General features: G+C 37.3%; 1 protein-coding gene across 3 annotated transcripts in view; it reads right to left on the bottom strand.

Annotated features, from left to right (window-relative positions):
• The window catches only part of LOC121884031 (glutamate receptor 2-like), a 101081-nt gene that overhangs the window by 16484 nt on the left and 65896 nt on the right, over positions 1-18701 (bottom strand). For 2 of the 3 annotated variants that reach the window (XM_042392560.1, XM_042392553.1), the window contains exons 16-17: positions 18399-18646; positions 6359-6473 (exon numbers count right to left, since the gene is read on the bottom strand). In XM_042392560.1, the coding sequence (XP_042248494.1) occupies positions 6359-6473; positions 18399-18646 (363 nt within the window). Of the gene's footprint in view, positions 1-5374; positions 5490-6358; positions 6474-18398; positions 18647-18701 lie in introns of all 3 variants that reach the window. The other variant, XM_042392570.1, reaches the window with a different exon arrangement.

Raw genomic sequence — 18701 nt, 5'->3', positions numbered from 1 at the left:
CTAACAGAAAAGCACGCAAATGTAGCACCTGGCCTTAAAGGGATATATACACACAAATGTTGCATCTGATCTTAATGACCAGATGCAACATTTGGACAACACAGAGTCACAGGCAATTGGACTGAACCTGAGCTGCACACATTTAAACCAATTCAAAACATTCTTGCCCTTTATCAATTTTTCTTTGTGTAAGTCATTATTGGAAAACAAACATGTGTATACCCTTTTTGTTTGTATGTATTGCATGTATGTTTTTGCAGTTAATGATCACCGTGGAAAAGATAATAAATTCCTTAATACCACCTAATGAGACTGTCAAGTTTCCTCTACAAGCATCTTCCACATCGGTTTTATGTTCATAGCTCTGGCCATCGTTTCTATCAGGTATTATCTCATACTCAACAAAATAAAAGCTGAGATCTTGGAATAAGGTTACATCACTAAAAATAGGTCCAAGATAAACATGGGCAACTAACACGAGTAGTCCAACAGTCAGAGAGTTTGTAAACAAGCCAACAGGAGCTGGATTATTTTAAGCAAAAATATGAGAAACAAAAAGCAGGAGAGCTCAGCTGAAATGTCAGTAATAATCCCTTATTACACAGGAGCACAATTCTAACTAGTCGACATTTTTGCCTGGAATTCTAAGTTGTACGGCAAAGACGTTAAGACACTTTTAATCTTGTGGCTCTACTGGAATATCTTTGCATGATTTACAGTTAAAAACTCCTTATTTATCTTATACTGGACCTTTATGCACCAGCTCAGTTCAGCCTCTGCATGAAACAGACCGTTTCAGCTCCTGTCTCTCTAAGGCCCCCCTCCTGAACAGCCCACTCTAATCTGATTGGCCAACTCTTTGAAGCCACCCTTCAGGGGACTTCCTCCAGCTCTAGGGGTTAAGTTAAAAAAAAAGCAACAAACTATAGTAGTAGGATTGAACTATTTCTCGTTTTTTACTCAAAATGTCAACTTCTCGAATGCATCCATACATGTTCAAACCCGAATCCGATCTGAAATATAAGAGTGGACAATGCAAACAACACATGGAAAAACCTTAGCGACCAAGGCTATAAAATGGACAGCCATTTATGGGCATGCACAGCTCATTGGAAAGGTAAAAAAAATGTTCAGAGCAGGTTGAAGCCCGTGCAGAAAGCATTTCTACATACTTAAACCTCAAGTTTTGGAACTTTGACCATGTTTAACGTAGACATCCAACATCAGTATATAAATAACAGAAAATTACAAAAAGCATAATATGTCCCCTTTAAGGTTGAACTTGAATTGCAGTTTTCTTCTGTTTTGAATCTACACTGCAGCCATATAACAATCTTTGATGCTCAGGTTGATCACAACCAAAAGACAAATTTTAACACACTGGAAATTTTCCTCACCCCCATATTTTCAAAGGTGGATGGGGAAATAGTTCAATCATTTCAATCATATAGCTGAAAAAATTAAGGTTCATGAGAGAATCATTTTCTTGGAAAACCTCTCAAGTATTTGTGTCCCATTCCTTGTTACCGTGGACAGCCCCAAGTGATTGGAGGTTCTGACACACTTTGTAGCATGTTTATTTGTGTTTGTTTATAGCTGTTGTCTATTATGTTATTGTGACATGTTCTAGGGTCCAAAAGTCAGAGACCACTTTTCCATTCAAATGAATCAATCATGTATCTAGCTGTCTTATCATGTGCTATATCACTGTGATCAGGAGCACATAGCCTGCAACCTAGGTAAACATAAACTTATTGCCAATAGTAACAGTACGGCCAGGGCTTTTACCTTCAACCATGCTGGGTTAGCCTCCAGCCCACACTTGACACAATGAATGTAATTAACATTGGAAGTAGGATCCAAACTTACAGTAAAAGCTTCTCATTCAGGACACCAATACAGTGTCTATGGTTTTTTACTTCTGTGCTCACACCACTTGCTTATTAGAGGCTTTCCCTTACGCCATCTAGACATTCATGAATGAATGAGGGCCAATATGCAAAAAGCTACTCAGAGAAGAACTGTGTTCTAAAGTGTGTCAAAATTCTAAGAATGACATAATTTGTCTCTTATCCTTATAATTAAGCTCAAAGGTCTCAGAAGTCAATTTACAAACTTTCAGGCCCGTCGACGGCATCTCACAGACTTCATCAGTGAATGGGGCTGGCTTTATTGTTATCATGTGACCTGAGTGGAAATGAAGTTGATGTTCAGCACTTAAGTTACGTGATAACACAAGCCATTTCCATTTGAAGAGGAAGAGCATGAGATGCAACTGAATGACGTGAAAGCAGGTAAATGGACCTTTGAGCTTAGATTATGTTGGCTACATACATTTTATATAAGTTTTTTTACATACTAGCCAAGGTTTGTCTGACTGAGAACCTCAATTGATTTAACACCTGCTGAAATCTTTAAGGTGCCACTGAGCTCTTTGTATGCAGTCTTTCTGGCTTAGGAGTCCAAAAGGCAGCAGCAGACCATACAGCTGTCAACTTCCTGCTGACACCCTTCACCATATGCCATTGCAGGTATGCATCTATGCATCATATTATGCTAACTGAGCATTCCAAGGTCTTACAATACTCATAAAAATATCTTTCTCACTTCTTTACATAGTAGGATTCTAAATCCAGCATCACTAAATCAGGTATGTTTAATCAATCTATTCAAATTTTCCTGCTCATGCAGTTCAGTCATTTCTCTTCTGTTACTGGTTATTAGCAGAGAGTCAGTCTTACATGTCTTCTCAAACCAGTTGAGTGGAACATTTAAATTAATTTGCAAATCTTTGTAAAATAGGTTGTGCTGGATGCTTGGTGACATAGCTACTTTTATATATTTATGGGGCTAGTTGGCAAGCTACTCTTGCTGGTGAGCTACCCAGCGCTGTCATACCATTTGCATTTGGTCATTGGCACAATCTGTTGAGTCAAAGTTCCACAAATTTGAATTGCATGTGAAAGCTCCAGAGTTACTTTGCTGCTGGGAGTGAATCCCCCGATGGTGCCGATTCCATTGAAATGAACAAATTTTTCTGAAATGTCACCATTGCTTGCAAAACCAGGTTGTCTTGACTCAGTTGCCTCATTGACAACTCATTACTTCTTCATATCTCTCTGTCTATTAATGTGTGATCATTGTAACCAAATGTCCATTTCCAATTTCTTTACAGACATTACCCTGAAAACTCATCCTGTCTAAATAGTGTTTCAGACAGACACACAAAATCTTACTTAAAAGTTAAAACAGACAGAATAACCTACTACATATTCAACAGACAGCAACAAACATTTCATTGAGTCTAATTGCTAATACACAGTGGATTTAATGACTTTTTATCTTAAGACGTTATATTCTTTGTTTTCAAGACACGACTTATCAGCATTTTAATTACTAACGTTTGAACGTCCAGGGTTCTACCTTACTGGGGTTGTCCTTAAAATTACAAACACCTGGGCTGCAGTCAAAAAGTACCTCCTAACCACTTTTCCTTGACCTCGATGGAAAACATCACAAGGTCAAGGAAAGATGTGAAGGAGAATTCATAAGGACCTGGGAAAAGACAACTGTGGTGAGAATCTGACTGCACTTACACTGGGCTACGTAATTATGCAATGGTGGATATTATTAACATGGGTCTGCTGTGGTGAAACTACAGTGTTCTGACGACAGACTACAAAAAGTGTATTTTACATACTTTGCCCCGGTTGTTCTTACCGTGTTGTTTCATGCAGGCTATATAAACGTGTACAACACAGTGAAAAATATCACTGCCTTACCAAGGTCAGAATTGGATTTAAAAAAGGAATATAGGCTACCAGTCACAAAACTGAGATGACATTATCACATTGAGAATGCCCTGCTGAATCCCATTTATTGTATGAAAATAAAAGTTATATGTATGAAAGATAGGCAGAACATGTTACTACTTTACACATCATCATTCTTAAGTTTCAAACATGATGAATTAAAACATCATCTAACTAAAAATGTCTCATATACCTTTCTCTTGAAAGACTTCTGTGTTATGGTTAATATGCCAATTATGATCTGTTATTGGCCTATAATGCATATAACAGCTTAACAACCACCACATACAAACTCAAACACCTTGAAATGTTGACTTGATTGTGCTTTAAGGTTGTTATGGTTGATAGAGGCTGTGGGTCCATTTCCCCTCTGTCGAAAGCTCTGTTCCACTCGTTTGATAACATGATAAACAAATATACAAAGCATTATTTTGTTGCCATTTTTCATGTGAAGAAACGGCATGTCTGGTTATTTAAATAATGCAGTTACGCTGCTGTGCCTGGTGTGTAAATGCGCACAGTGTCTCTCTTCACATGGGTGATCCCTGCAAGTATTTAATAAAGTCAAGCAACATTACAGTCGTTTTAGTGCCAAATTCCCTCATTTTGTTATGATCCGTCCACTGCGTACACTCTCCAGACACGCCAACAGGACCCGTTAGGATCTAATATTAATTCATGTTTATTGACAGTGTGTCCTGGTTGAGCTACAGTGGAAGGATTATCAAACACCTGCAGCGATCATCCCCCCACCCTGCAGCTGAAAAGATAAGTGCGTTTCCCCATTAAGACAGATGCTTTGCTCATTTACCCACGAGGCACGGAAGCGTAACTTCATTCATTCATTATCTATCTATCTATCTATCTATCTATCTATCTATCTATCTATCTATCTATCATCTATCTATGCCATAGCGAGCATAGTTAATGACAGTGTTTTTGTAGAGATGCCGTGGGGACGGATAATATAGATATAACAATAAAAGCGAAAAACAAGTTGTTTTCTGGTTTCGGTTTAATTTTCTATTCCAACTGCCAATTTGAAGACGAAAACAGGAAAAGCAGTAAATTTCTGTTTTCTAATTCACACATAAATGTATAATGCTTTGTATAATTGTCTATCGTGTTATCAAACAAGCTGAACACAGCTTTGGACAGAGGGTACGTTTGAGTTTGTGAATGGTGCATCGCTTGCTGCCGCAAGGAATTGTGGGACAGAATTATCTCCTTTCCTTTCGTAAAAGATGGTCAAGTGTACCCTATGCTAAAGGAAATTAGAAAGGAAGCATTGACGCAGCTTTCCTTAGTATTTAAAGAATTCAACTAGCTCTTATCATGGATGCCACTTAAATACTTCCGGGTCATTTCACTCAGTTAGGAACCAAAAAAGACTATTCGACTGCAGCCCTGTGCTAACCATTCAGTGGAAATGTTTGTTTTTTCAGATTTACACATATATTTCACGTATTTCTATTCCTGATACATATAGAACCATGCTTACTGTGCATGTTAATTGTGTGAAGAGACAGTGTTTGATTGATCCACAGACATATACAACTAACCTTATTGGTGGAGTCCTTGAAGCCACACTCTCCTTTATCGTACCACCACTTGTTTTTCATCTTGTCTAGGGTCCCTTGCTCATTCAGTTTCAATACGGCAAGGTTTACTGGCACTCTTCAATGGGAATAACATAAATAACATCATTATCAATGTTATCTTATGTTATTAGTGGGGCAGCGGTTCTCACACTCTGGTCTAGCAACCAAGACAGGGCCCACTAATTTTAATAATAAGTTTGTTATTTAAAGGAATGTCATCAGTCATGAATGATACAGCATTAAAAGCTTTTGCCACATTACTTTGAACTTAAAGAGCATGCAAAAATGTGTGATTACCAGTTTTAGTGCAAATATTTGATCCTCTCCAATTATCCAGTTATCTAGTTAGTCTGTTATCACCGTGATTAACTAGACAAGGCTGTTTAAAATGTCCTTTGTTGTCAGGCCCCTCTATTTGGCCCCTGAGACAGAGAATGAGAGGTGCTGCAGTGAAAAGCCTTTATGCTTTTTCAAAAGCAGTATTCGTCCAGGCCAGAGCTATAGATAAATAGAGTTTGGCCAGGTTGCACAAACTCTTTATCAACAGCCCTTCTCCTGCATTGTTGCTGCTATCTGGTGTGAGGTCACCTGACCCTATCCTTGCCCCGGAAGCCTGCCCTAACCCTGACCTCAACCAAACAGGGTGCAACACATCGCAGGAAGAAGCAGCACAGACTACAATGCCACCTGTTGGTGAAAAGCTGATCAGCAACTGCTAAATTTAGTATCTATATGTAACATCTAGGAGTATTTGTTTGTTTGTATATTTATGTGAAAGGCAGCAGCTTGACATTGCTTATGTTGCTTATTTTTGTGTTCACATGTGGCATTTTAACTATGCTGCTTCTTTCTTTCTCTTTTTTTTTTACACCTGATAACCCAATGTTACCTTCATGTTTTAGTGTGTGCATGTGTGTGTATGTATGTGTGTGTGAGTGTATTAACCTTGCTCTCCCCTCCTCCGCTGCCGCATTCTCCCTTGTCATACCACCACTTGTTTTTCAGTTTGTCCAGCAGCCCCTGCTCGTTCAACTTTAACACCGCCAGGTTCACCGCATTTCTACATGAACACAGTGGCTGTTAGCAGTTCAGTTGTTGTCAAAGTCAGTCCTCCTGCTGGTATGCATGAACTCTTAATCATTAGCATGAACAGAATACACACAGCTGGAATGCTTCTCTTTTCTTAGCAGCAAACTTATCAGTATTAGATAGAATTAGCTTAAACACTAAGCTCAACCTGCTGAATAATCATGGACATAAGAATGTTGTTGGAGAATGTTGGGTAATATGTCTAAGCCAGAATCACCTGATATGTCTTTGTGGAACCATACAGATAAGATTGGATTCTGATAGCAGGTTTATAAATTACAAATTTCTTATTGAATCTTCTATCACTCCTCCATTTTTAATTTGCAAAGAATACTATACAAACCATCCAGGTCGCAGCTTCTCATTAACTGCCACTGACTGTTGTTTTTGCCAGTTGAAACATTAAACCTCACCAGTGGCAGATTATATTTTATAACATGATTGACAATTACAAGTCAATTACTCCCCAAAATGCCAAAATAAGACATGGCTGTTGTTTGATTGATGTGCTTTTGGCTAGCCATTTTTGTATCAGTCTGTTTTCCCTTCAAATAGTGTCTTCAATGGCACTGGCTCTATCAGTTGCAATAACACTGGACTCAACAAAGTGAGATCTCACAAGGCAGAGACATCGCTAAATAAAGTAACAAACACAAGTGAAGTGGAAAGATGATCATGGGTGAAACAAGCTGACTCAGATTAGCCACCACTTTATTTGGAGGTCAAAGTGAAAGTTGGTACATCTGAAATGTTGCTGATAATCACTCACTGGTCAGGAAAACCATAAGCACGTACACCTTCACCATGTACTGAACTCAGCCACTCTGAGTATTGAACTCAGAGTGGCTCTGTAAACTGTAATGGATTTTTACAACTGATAGTTTGGGTAGTAGTTTTACCATTCCCCTTAGTTTTTGAGTATATAGGGGTTTGTTTACAACCGGTCTGATCATCTGACCACTGTTGTGGACCTTTTTTTTTAGTGATGTCACTGAGTTGCAGTGTGGGTATTACTGTTGGAACTGATGACCAATGTTACAAAATAAAATTCCAAGTTGTAATAAACACAGTTTTCCTATAAGTTAATATTAAGTTAGGGTTAACACTGGGTTGAGGTCAAGCATCTCAGATGATGACAGATTGGGTTTAGTGTTAACGCTGTGTTGGGTAAGAAAACACAAATTGATGATGAAACAGACTTTGACACAGGACTGACTGTCTGTACTTGGCTAAAGGCCACTTGTAAGGTAAAACGAGTACCACTCTGTAACATCTCTCATTTAGACTCACAGTCATATAATATTAACAATTTACGCTGATCAAATTTATATTTCTGAATCAGGATTTCTGGTGTTTGGATCAAGTAGCTTGTAAATAAGACGGTATATGTTAGAAGGTAGAACTATATTTTTCAGTTGTTGTGAGCATTAATTAGGCTCCCACACAAAACTCCAGTGCAGAATTTTGGTTATTTCTTAACTTCCTTACTAATGCTGAACTGACTCTGATTAGATTCAATAAAGGATTTAGATTCCATAAGTTGATCCAATTTTAGATTCAGATTCCATGACATGCTATCAAAGCCCAACAAAGACATATAAACAACTCACCAGTACCTATAGTAGCCTAACTATTTGCCTACATCGCTGACGACAGTAATCATCCTCCTCTAAATAAAACTTCACTGCTGTTGTTCAGGGACCATATCTACATGAAATCCACAACTTTGAGCTCAGTAAATCCCTCGCAGGGTGATTTTGGCTATGGGCTGGCATTAGGCCATTCATTTTAATGGGTATTTCCACATTTGTGTAACAGTCACTTTGAATGATGGTTAATGACATCAGGAGTAACTCAAACTGTTCTCTAAGAGCAAAGTGACAGGTTCATGTACACTTTGGTGAGGCAGATGGATTGAAAGCAAATCTTTTTTTTTTTAAGTTCCACTGACACCCAAATCAATCTAAGGAATGGCTAGAGATATTTCTGTTGCAACTTCAGTACAGTAGAGGTGAATGGAACTCACTGTCATATGTTTCCAGAAACAGCACCCCTCTTACTTTGGATAACCAACAGAAAACAGATGTACAGTAGTTTTCATGAAAAGTTTCTCTGGGTTATTCAGAGTAATAGTGACACAGTAAAAAAAATGTTTCTGGCGTAATTTTCAAATTCAGTGAGCAGCACAATTTAAATTTCATTCACCTACGAACTGAATTTGAAGTAAACATCCCAGAGACACATATCTCAAAATGAAGAAAATTAAATACTAAAGCATCTGCATGGCTGAATATCACTAGAAGTAAGTGAGAAAAATGTTTCTTTGATAATATGGGTGAACAGACCTGTTAAATGACGATTAGCTAAAGCTTGTTTACTATATCATTTGGAAATGTTTTAGTTAATGACTGTGCAGGAACTACAAGTGAGAATTACTAAACACCACTATGATGAAAGGTCCATCTATGTTTTTTGAATAAGTAATTGAATTAATTCAAAAGATTTGTTGTTAACGAAACCATAATTTTTTCAAAAAATGAGGCCAATCTTGCCACATGCTTATGATATCATGGCACCTCTGCTTCACTTTTTCACATGAGTGAAAAATCCATTTTGACTGAATTTGCTTATACAGACCCATTTTAAATGTATTTAGTATTGTTTGTAAAGCCATCTAAATTACAATGAGTTATTTAATATGTTTTGAAAAAAAGTCAGAATATTCTAACAGTTGGTTGGGGGGAATCCTAATCTAATTGTCTACAAATGACTTTATAAATTAATTGATTGTTGAGTATCCATCTGTATCTATGAAAACTACATGGCATATGTTTAATGTGGAAGATTAAAAGTCAAATACATCACACCTTATTATATGTATGTCCTTTTTGTATAAATTTCCTTTTTATGTTTACATTTACTGTGTCATAATAAATGAAAAACACATGTTAGCTTTTTATTCTGAATGAATTGTTCTTCATTGTGACATGAATTTTCCATGCCACATTAAAAAAAAACAAAAAAACAAGTGGCATGGAAATGTCACAATGAAAAACAACTAAATTCTTTTTTTTAATTACCAAAAGCTTATTAATTGCCCTTCAAACATACTGTATTTTTCATTTAATTATGACATAGTAAATGAATACATAAAGAAATACATATTAGAATGTGTGTTGTATTTCACAATATCTTTGTTTGATTTGTTTTCATATAAGCATTTTCAATCTTTCATAGTTTAATAGCCAAGAAGTGATCAAATTTAACCATCAATCTCAACAATGTGTCATTTTCTTTCTCTTTCTCTTTCTCTTTCTCTTTCTCTTTCTCTTTCTCTTTCTCTTTCTCTTTCTCTTTCGTTTTGAGATCATGATAGCGATGGTTAATCATTAGCTGTGTGGTGGAGCATTCTGGCTTATGTAGCTTTGCCAGTCTTATTAAATTTATTCAGTTTGGGTTCTACATTGTCACAGTATTGGTATGTTTTAAGAAAACTACATAGGAGTTGTATGCTTAAAATTCTAATATGTTTTAATTAAACTTAACTTGTACCTAATCTATTTTGTGCCACTTGACTAGACCAGGAGGTGGTTGCACATGCTTAGACATTGAATGAATACATGTCCACAAATCCACTTAGAAATCATAGAAAAGTCAGACTTGTCAGACTTTGAACACCCCTGCTCTAGTCTATATGTGTAAGTGCTCACAGTCCCCTCAGGGTTCAGGACCCACCAGGAACATAGCCACTTCTTGGGCCTCATTAAGGGGAGGGTCAGTACGAGCTGGGTTATGCCATGGTTTTACAGGCTAGATGTCTCGGAGCCATCTTTGGCACTTGCATTGCTGGAGGCCCACACGTCAGGGTCTGCATAACAATCCCTACCCTGGTCAACATGCTATATGGCTTTGGAAGAGCTTATGCAATCCTAGAGTGGTCTATCTCCCATAGTGAGACACCAATATAGTTAGAAAACAACTTTGGGTAATTTAACGTAAACCTTTGTTCTTTGATAACAGAGAGAGGTGTTTTACTATCACTTCCCTCCTACCATACAGAAAGAAACTGCTTTAGAATGACTTGGCTCAGTTCAACCAGTCTCTTACTAACAAACATGATGTAAATTACATAGTTGGTCAGGCCAACGCAATTCCTACAGTGAAACACCCCATTCTGTTATCAAAGAAACCTAGTTACCAAGAATAAAGTCCCCCTCCACACAAAAATGTGTCTTGCTGATTGTTACTTCATTTGAATGTGACCTTTAGTGTGCAGAATGATGTATGTATGTCCAGAGTTTGTTCTCACATTGACCTGCTGAAGGAGGAAAGTTTCCCTGCACTCACCTTAAATCTCAATTGAACACATGTACCTGATATGTTATTATTATTTAAAGAATTTGGCTAGCTTTTTTTCCTCACTTCTAGTGATTTTCAATATTTTTCATCTCATATGCACAGCCAAACCAACACTGAACTCATCCTACTTACAAGTATTTTGTGTGTATCCAAAGTCTGATATATCGTATTCCTCTGTGCTTGAGAAACACCATTGCATTGAGTGACATGTTTCTTCGTTCCTGAAGAAAGTGTAGCTTGTTTAGAACCGGCTCCAAAGAGTAAAAATAGCGTTAAGATAGTAACCCACCACTGCACATGCACAGAAACCATGGTTCCATTTACAGATGTTAACTAGCTTGTTGTACTACATAATACAACTTCTTGACTTTGTACCATTCTTTGAGAAATTTATAATGTAGAACAAAGTCAAGAGGTTGTGATATGCAGCACAACAAGCTAATGAAGCTCTGTAAACAGAACCATGATTCCATGCATGTGCCATGGCATCTGTCTTACTAGAAACCTCACTCCTGAGGGTTACTATCTTATCGCTGTTTTTACTCTTTGAAGATGTTTTTAAACAAGTTACAGTAACCACTGTCTTCAGGAAGGAAGGAACATGTCACCCAGTGCAGCAGAGTGGCTCACTGACATGTTTTTAGTAAATTTTGGACAACAATGGAGATCTACAGGCTCTGCATATGAGATTTGTTGACAATAAGAAAAATACAGAAAATGGCCAGCCAAATCCTTTAATACAACTAAACCTCAATCGAATGCCATCTGGACCCTGCACAACATTTTTATCTAATATCACCAAATTTGTTTGTCATAGAACCAAAGCTCAATGCTAGATAACTACACATTTAGTCTGCTAATTAGATTTCTTATTAGTGACCTCTGCTAATGCCGTCTTTAATTGCTAGATGACACAAAAGAACCTACATTAATTGATTAACTCTTGAAAAGGAGAGGAGACAATCCAGCAGGAAGAGCTTTTAAAATAATAATAATGATGTAATGGGTGGTGAAATTGTTGCTAACGATGTTTGGTATTTTGTGCCCCAGTAAATCAAGCTAGCTTGTCAGTAATGAATCCAATGTATTAGGTTTCATGTATCATGTAGTGATGAATGGAGGCTAATGTTTTTAAGACATCTAAAGCACCCTGTATATTATGTTTTGTGAAAATGTGGCCATTAACCACGCCTGGGCTCAGTTCACCTCAGATTTGAGTCGTTGAAAATACTGTATATACCAGCAAATTATTTGTCATTGATTGAGTAATCATGGCTATATTTTTGTTTCATAATTTGAATATAATGATTTTCACATGCCAAAGGGTTTTGAGAACTTGAATTTTCTGGGTTTTCTGAACTGAACCCGCCATGGACATTATAACATCAATCATCGACTTTCACTTCAATAGTAGCAACAAGGAAAACACATTAAATGACAACAGTAAGATCATGCTAGGAGCAGAGACATGGAGAAACTGGAAGATAATGTTTGCAGGAATTCAGTGAATAATTCAAGTGGTATTCACTTCACAAATTAGGAGTTCTCCTGACTATAAGATGAAGAAATTAAAAAATGTGTCTCTGGTTCTAGCATGTTATAGTACAACAGTCGTAAAATAGAACTATCAAAGGGTTAGACTTAAAGCTCCATTAAGCGATATTTTTGGTGTTAAAATTGTGTCAAGTCATCTGAAAGGGTTACTAGTGCCACCAGTCTCACTGAGAGTCAACACCCAAATCTGCAGCTCTATAGAATTCAGTTTCTCTAAACTCACTGCTTTGGTTAACAAGTTCACTCCAATGGTTCTCATTGACCCATAACAACCAGACCCAATAGAAGCCACTCTTCACTCACAAATTCAAATGAGTTGATTGGATGATGCCTGTCTCGGGGAAAAAAAAACAAAAAAATTCTGGGAAAGCCAAAGTCAACCAATGGCTAAGCAATTAGAGAGCAAAAGAGATCCAAATATTTTTTTCGCAGGAGTTGATGGCTCAAACTCGGGCCCTGTTCTTCAAACATGGTTTAACTAATCCAGCGTAGCATGATGTTAGGTAGCTAAGTTATGTCTCATCCAGCTAACTTAGTTTTTCTAATGTACTTAATTATCGTGATAACTGCATACTCTTATTCTGAAATAAAGGCAACATGAGAAGATAATTGAAACCATGGTAAGTGTTCATAATCGGATGAGTGTTGATCATTCATATGTTTGGCTGACATGTCACTATGGTATCATTATGGTACAGAGTACTTTTTTACAGCAGCTGCACAATAGTTAATCTCTTAAATGAAAGGCCCTGTTTTTATGTTGGTGCAGAGTGTGATGCATAGGGTCGCATTGGGGAACTGTTATTTTCCTTGCTCACACTGAGGTTCTTCCCTAACTCATCATGCCAAGGATGAGCACCATCCACTGCTCACCTGCTAAGAGCAGGTTGAAACCTTGGCACACTCACATGTTCTATTATTTTGCCACTTTATTTGGTGAAGGCACACCCATATAAACCTCTCTGAAGTCACGCAAACCCCTTTATTCATATTCTGCTCATCTTTCCACTCTCCACTCAGTTTTTTTTCTTAAATCCTTGGAAGACTGAATAAATATTAATGAGCAATTCTTAACAAATATATATCCTCTCTTGTTGCTATGTGGTATGCATTTATTATTTGTCTAGTTGTCTATTTATTATTAAAACTAAGTCTTTGTCTAGCATTTACAACAGCTAGCATTCTACACTGACAGCCTTTTCTTACTGTGGTGACTCGCTTCAGCCATCTGAAGGCTTTAGGTGTCTGTTCTGTCTGCACACTTATCCACAACATATTCACTGGTTAAATTTTGTGCAACCAGCACCAGACTGTTGCAAAACATTACAAATACCTCTGTGCTTATGTGCACATTAAACATGTCAGTTATGATTGATTATTTCGAACAGTTCTGTGGCCTGGAACTCCACATTTTTTAAACCAATACAGGTAGATGTGAAGCTGAAGAGGAAGACACAGAAAACTATGGAAATGATCAATGAATTCAGACAACAAAAAAAAAACCCACCCCTCCACCCCCTCTGGAGATACATGGAACTGTTGTAAACAGAGTGGAGTCCCACAAATTCCTAGAAACCACCACACAACAGGATCATAAAGAATAACTTAACATTAAATCAACTTTTTTGAGTTAGTAAATTACATCTACAGTCACTTTATTATACTATCTATTGATTCTGGGCCGATTTTATAGTGGTCATTGAAACAGCAGTTATTTAATTTTTCCAGAGAAAGTCTGTCCTTCAAGTATCTAATCTTAATTTTCTATTTTATTGCTATCACATGTCATCATTTTGCTGTTCTGACACCTGCACTAAAACATATTCCTTGTATAAATGTACTTGGTAAATAAAGTCAGATTCTGAATTTGCAAACAACTTCAGTTTTTGAATGATGGTTTTAATGTAAAACTGAAAGCTTGAAAAAACTGCCACCATGCCTCTGGTTAAGAACGTGTGTTTATATTTTACAGTTAAAGGTGCAGTGTGTAGAATTTAGTGGCATCTAGGAGAACAGACACGGCAGAAATGGAATATAATATACATGAGTATGTTTTAATTAGCGTATAATCCTAAGAAAATAAAAATTGTTGTGTTTTTGTTACCTTAGAATGAGCCCTTTATATCTACATAAGGAGCAGGTTCTCTTCCAGGGAGCCTGCCATGTTGCACTGCCATGTTTCTACAGTAGCCCAGAACAGCAAAAATCAAACACTGGCTCTAGAGAGGGCCTTTCACATTTTTTGTGAGTTTCACGGCCACCGTACATGCTTGGACGGGGAAGGGGAGGGGCTATTCAATTGGCTGCAATCTGCAACGTCACCGCTATATGCCAATAAATCCTTTGGTCCTTTCACTGTCCAAAGTACCAATATAAGTGTTGTTTTAACAGACTTGAAACATAAAAAACAAGGTGATATGCCTTTGTTGTTACTCTTCCATGTAGCCAGGTGTGTTGTTGATTAAATGCACCAATCTTATGGCAACAGGAAAACTGGAGAGAATTGACCTCAGAGTGAATAGAATTATTAATGAATTTAAGCAAAGTTAAATTTTGCCTTGTATGTGTATTGTTCAGGTTTTAGATAAAGTTTAAAGTGCTAATGAACTGCCCTAAAAATCACACTCTTTGGAAAAGGGCATCAAAAGTCAGAGTTGACATACTTCTTTAGCTCATAGTATCCTAATCCTATATTCATAGATATTTTACTCTTTACCATGAAAATTAAATTGTGACACTGAAAAATTTTGATGACATCACAATATTCTACATACTGTATCTACATCATTCATTTCTTATAGATACCAATGATGAAAGGTTTCATTTGAATTTGAAAAAGAAAATGTTTGAGATTCAACTTGATATGTCTTGGTGATGATCCGCCTAACTGTCAATAAGCTGCACTTTTACAAGTTTGGGCTCAAGAACCTGTAGCAACAGCTCCTGATAGTCTTCAAGCCAGCTTTGTAGAAGGAAGAAATGCAGATTTGTGCCAAATAAACTACAATAAATTAAAACTAAGTCATATATGAGGAACAGGGCCCAGGACTGAAATTCTGAAATTGATTGATTGGAAGATCAGATTATCAACAGGGTAAAACAGCCAACTTCTACAGGATTCCAAAGCTTCCTAGTTCACTGTGTGGCAATGTTACTGACTGTAACTTGTTGTAGAATATGCACTCCTGAAACACTGAATATCAGCTGACATGATTAAAAGTGGGTGCTGCTAATCATCTGATCTTGATGCCTTGTCTTGAAGATTGGTTTCATATTAAATTCTAGCTTAAAGACCTTCATTTTAATTGATATTGTGCTTACATGGTGCATGTTCCAAAATAAGTTTTGGTGTAATCAAATGGCCACACAGCAAATCTGGATGCATGTAGTATTCTAGCAGAAGAATATTGTACACAATGCAATCAAAGGGGGAGGAACAGGGGTCAATAGCAACCCAGCAGCTACTTATTGTCCCAGGCCCCCTGGTTAGTCCAGCCATGGTAAAGAATGACTTCTTTGGGATGTTCAGGTTGAGATCAGAGATCAGCTATAAAACCTTGATTAGCTAGACTCATTCCTGAATTACTACTGACCTCTGGTGTTCAAAAAATCGCTTAATGCAGCTTTAACTGTGAATTTTGTCAAATACAGATAACTACAATAAGCATTAGAAACATTCATTAGAAGAAAGGTCACTTTTAGGAGCAAAACGACAGAGACAGCAACACAGAGAGACATTAGAAAGAGTGAGAGAGGGAAGGCAGCACAGACAGAACCAGACAGCCATCTGTAGTGTGCTGAAAAGACACAACAGTGAGAAACAAACTCAGTGACTAGCATGCAGCTCAACGACACGCACAGACACACACATGCCCAAACATACATACACACATAATGTATCTGGATCATTATTCAATATAAGGTATAAAAAATGAAGTATGGTGTCTGTAAGTACTAGTAGTAGTAACTCTGCTGATGTTTATACAGTATGTCTTAAAATTCAGGCTGCTATTGACTGCATACAATTTAAAGCTAAATATAACTGTAAATACGTTAACTTCATAGTTAAATGTTGACTTTACATGCAATGTTCTGCAGTGCAGAGCCAAAAGATGTATCATTGTTCTTCCACTTACAGACTGCACAGTATGGGGTCGGGACAGGACGTTTTGTTTTTAACTGTGAAAATATCTGAAGGGTTTGTGTAAAATTCACTTTTTTATATTATAGGTTTTATATTTATCAAGAGCATTCAGATTAGATGAGAGGAGGCAGAAATCTCACAGATATATCTCAAATCTGGAAGAATAAAACCAAAACTAATTTGCATGGAGAGATACACTGTACCATTTGAGGGAAGTAAGAAAGAAAATGCGTTTTTTTTTCTTGACCCTTTAAGCAAATGGGAATGTGCGATGCACATGAAAAAATGTCTTCATGTGTCATTCATTTTAATATTTAACAGGTCTTTAATTTTCTCATCATTTCCCTGCATATTTTTTACCGGGCAAAAAACAACAACATCAAAAAAACCCACTTGTAATTTGTTACTTATTATACTGAAAATATAGAAAATATTGTGGGACAGTTCTTAGAATTTAATTAGTTATGTTTTATAAGAAGCAGTTGATTTCCAGAGAAATGTTCTTGCAAGAATTGCTCAATATTAGCAGTGATGCTTTCCAGGGGAAGCCTGGAAAACATCTTTCTATTGTGAAACCATCTCCAGTAAAATCATCTTCATCTTTTTACTCATCATAAATTTCTTTCCTCTGTGGCAACACGCGCTTGAGTCCTTTCAAGGCCCCTGCATAAGAAACTACAGTTACAAAAGCCACTTCCTTAGAAATTCTAGAAATATGTGGGACCTGTATAAACAATGTAATTCCAAGGAATTTTACATAAACCCTCCTTTTCCCCTGTAACCAGACCTCTTAAAGACTTGCTACTTTGAATGCTGAGAGACAGCAGCAACCAAAGATAGTTTTTTTTTAGGAGATACAGGATATTTCTAATGGAAAACAAATACATACACACAAACACACACACGCACGCACACACACACACACACACACACACACACACTAGAAAATGTTCAGGTCACAAACTCATAGACATCAACAACTCCTTGAACCAGGTCTTAAAGAGCCCCATTAAGATTTGGGGGTTTTCTGAAATCACTAAATAATGTTGACAGTATGTTTAATAATGGTTGAGTAAACCTGCAACCAAATTCTCCTCTCACGAAAGAATATGAAATCAGTACTAATTAAAATGGATAAAGCAAAGAATGGCTGGGATTATTTCACATTCATTGCTGTATCATGATATCTCTTTTTACAGAAATGACACAAAAAGAGACTACATAATTCTAACTCTACATCAAATACAACATATCATTAAAATTTTTTGTGATAAATTATTTCTTTAAGACCTGAAATCTCAAACAGCCCTCCCCCAATGTCACGGCAACCACCACTAGCCATTGGCCAGAGGTGGTAACCATGGTAAAAATACAAACCACTGAGATGATGTCATCAGGGTAGGTGGATTATTATAACAACGAGTAAGCCGCCATGCCCCATTCATCACACTCGCATACTGCACCACCCAGTCAGCACTAAGGCTTGGGACCAGACTACATCACTCCCCACTGTGGTTTATTTTTTCATGAGCAGGGCTGAATATGAACACAGCCACAGCTCACACACTGGCTAATTACCACCAGCTTGTACATCCTACTAACTACTAGATCAGGTAATCAGTCAGTATGTTCTGGTCATTATGGTTTAGGCTTCAGGGAAATTCTGAATCGACATATCACTGTACATTGACAATTAAAAATTGTTCTTTAAAAGTTTTGAGTATTGAGAAATGTACTTTGTGAATGGGGAGAGGGGACAGTATGCTAGGCAGCAGGTTAGTAGTGTGAATGGTACATGGCAGTGCAGGTTGGCTAGCATTGTTATACTGATCCACCCACCTTAATGGGGATCCTTTAGGCGTGGCAATGCCGTAGCCTTTGGAGTCCAGGTTTCCTCCCACTTTCATGGTGTCGCAGGGTTTCCTCTGCTCAATGTACTCGTTCATGGTAGACTCCAGCAGGTAGGCATACTTCCCTTTGGACTTCCTGACACGCAGGACACCCTCTGATGTTTTCTTGACGAAGACAGAAGGTTCTGCTGATTTCATGTACTGCCACATTTTGTCAAACAAGGCAATTTTAGAGCGCTGAAAAAAGAGAGACAGAAAGACACTCAGATTAGATACTAAACTTAGTTTGTAC

This window comes from Thunnus maccoyii, chromosome 2 (genome assembly GCF_910596095.1).
Source record: "Thunnus maccoyii chromosome 2, fThuMac1.1, whole genome shotgun sequence".
Classification (NCBI taxonomy): Eukaryota; Metazoa; Chordata; class Actinopteri; order Scombriformes; family Scombridae; genus Thunnus; species Thunnus maccoyii.
Note: the sequence above shows the minus strand (reverse complement) of the source record. Positions and strands in the feature narration are given on the sequence as shown.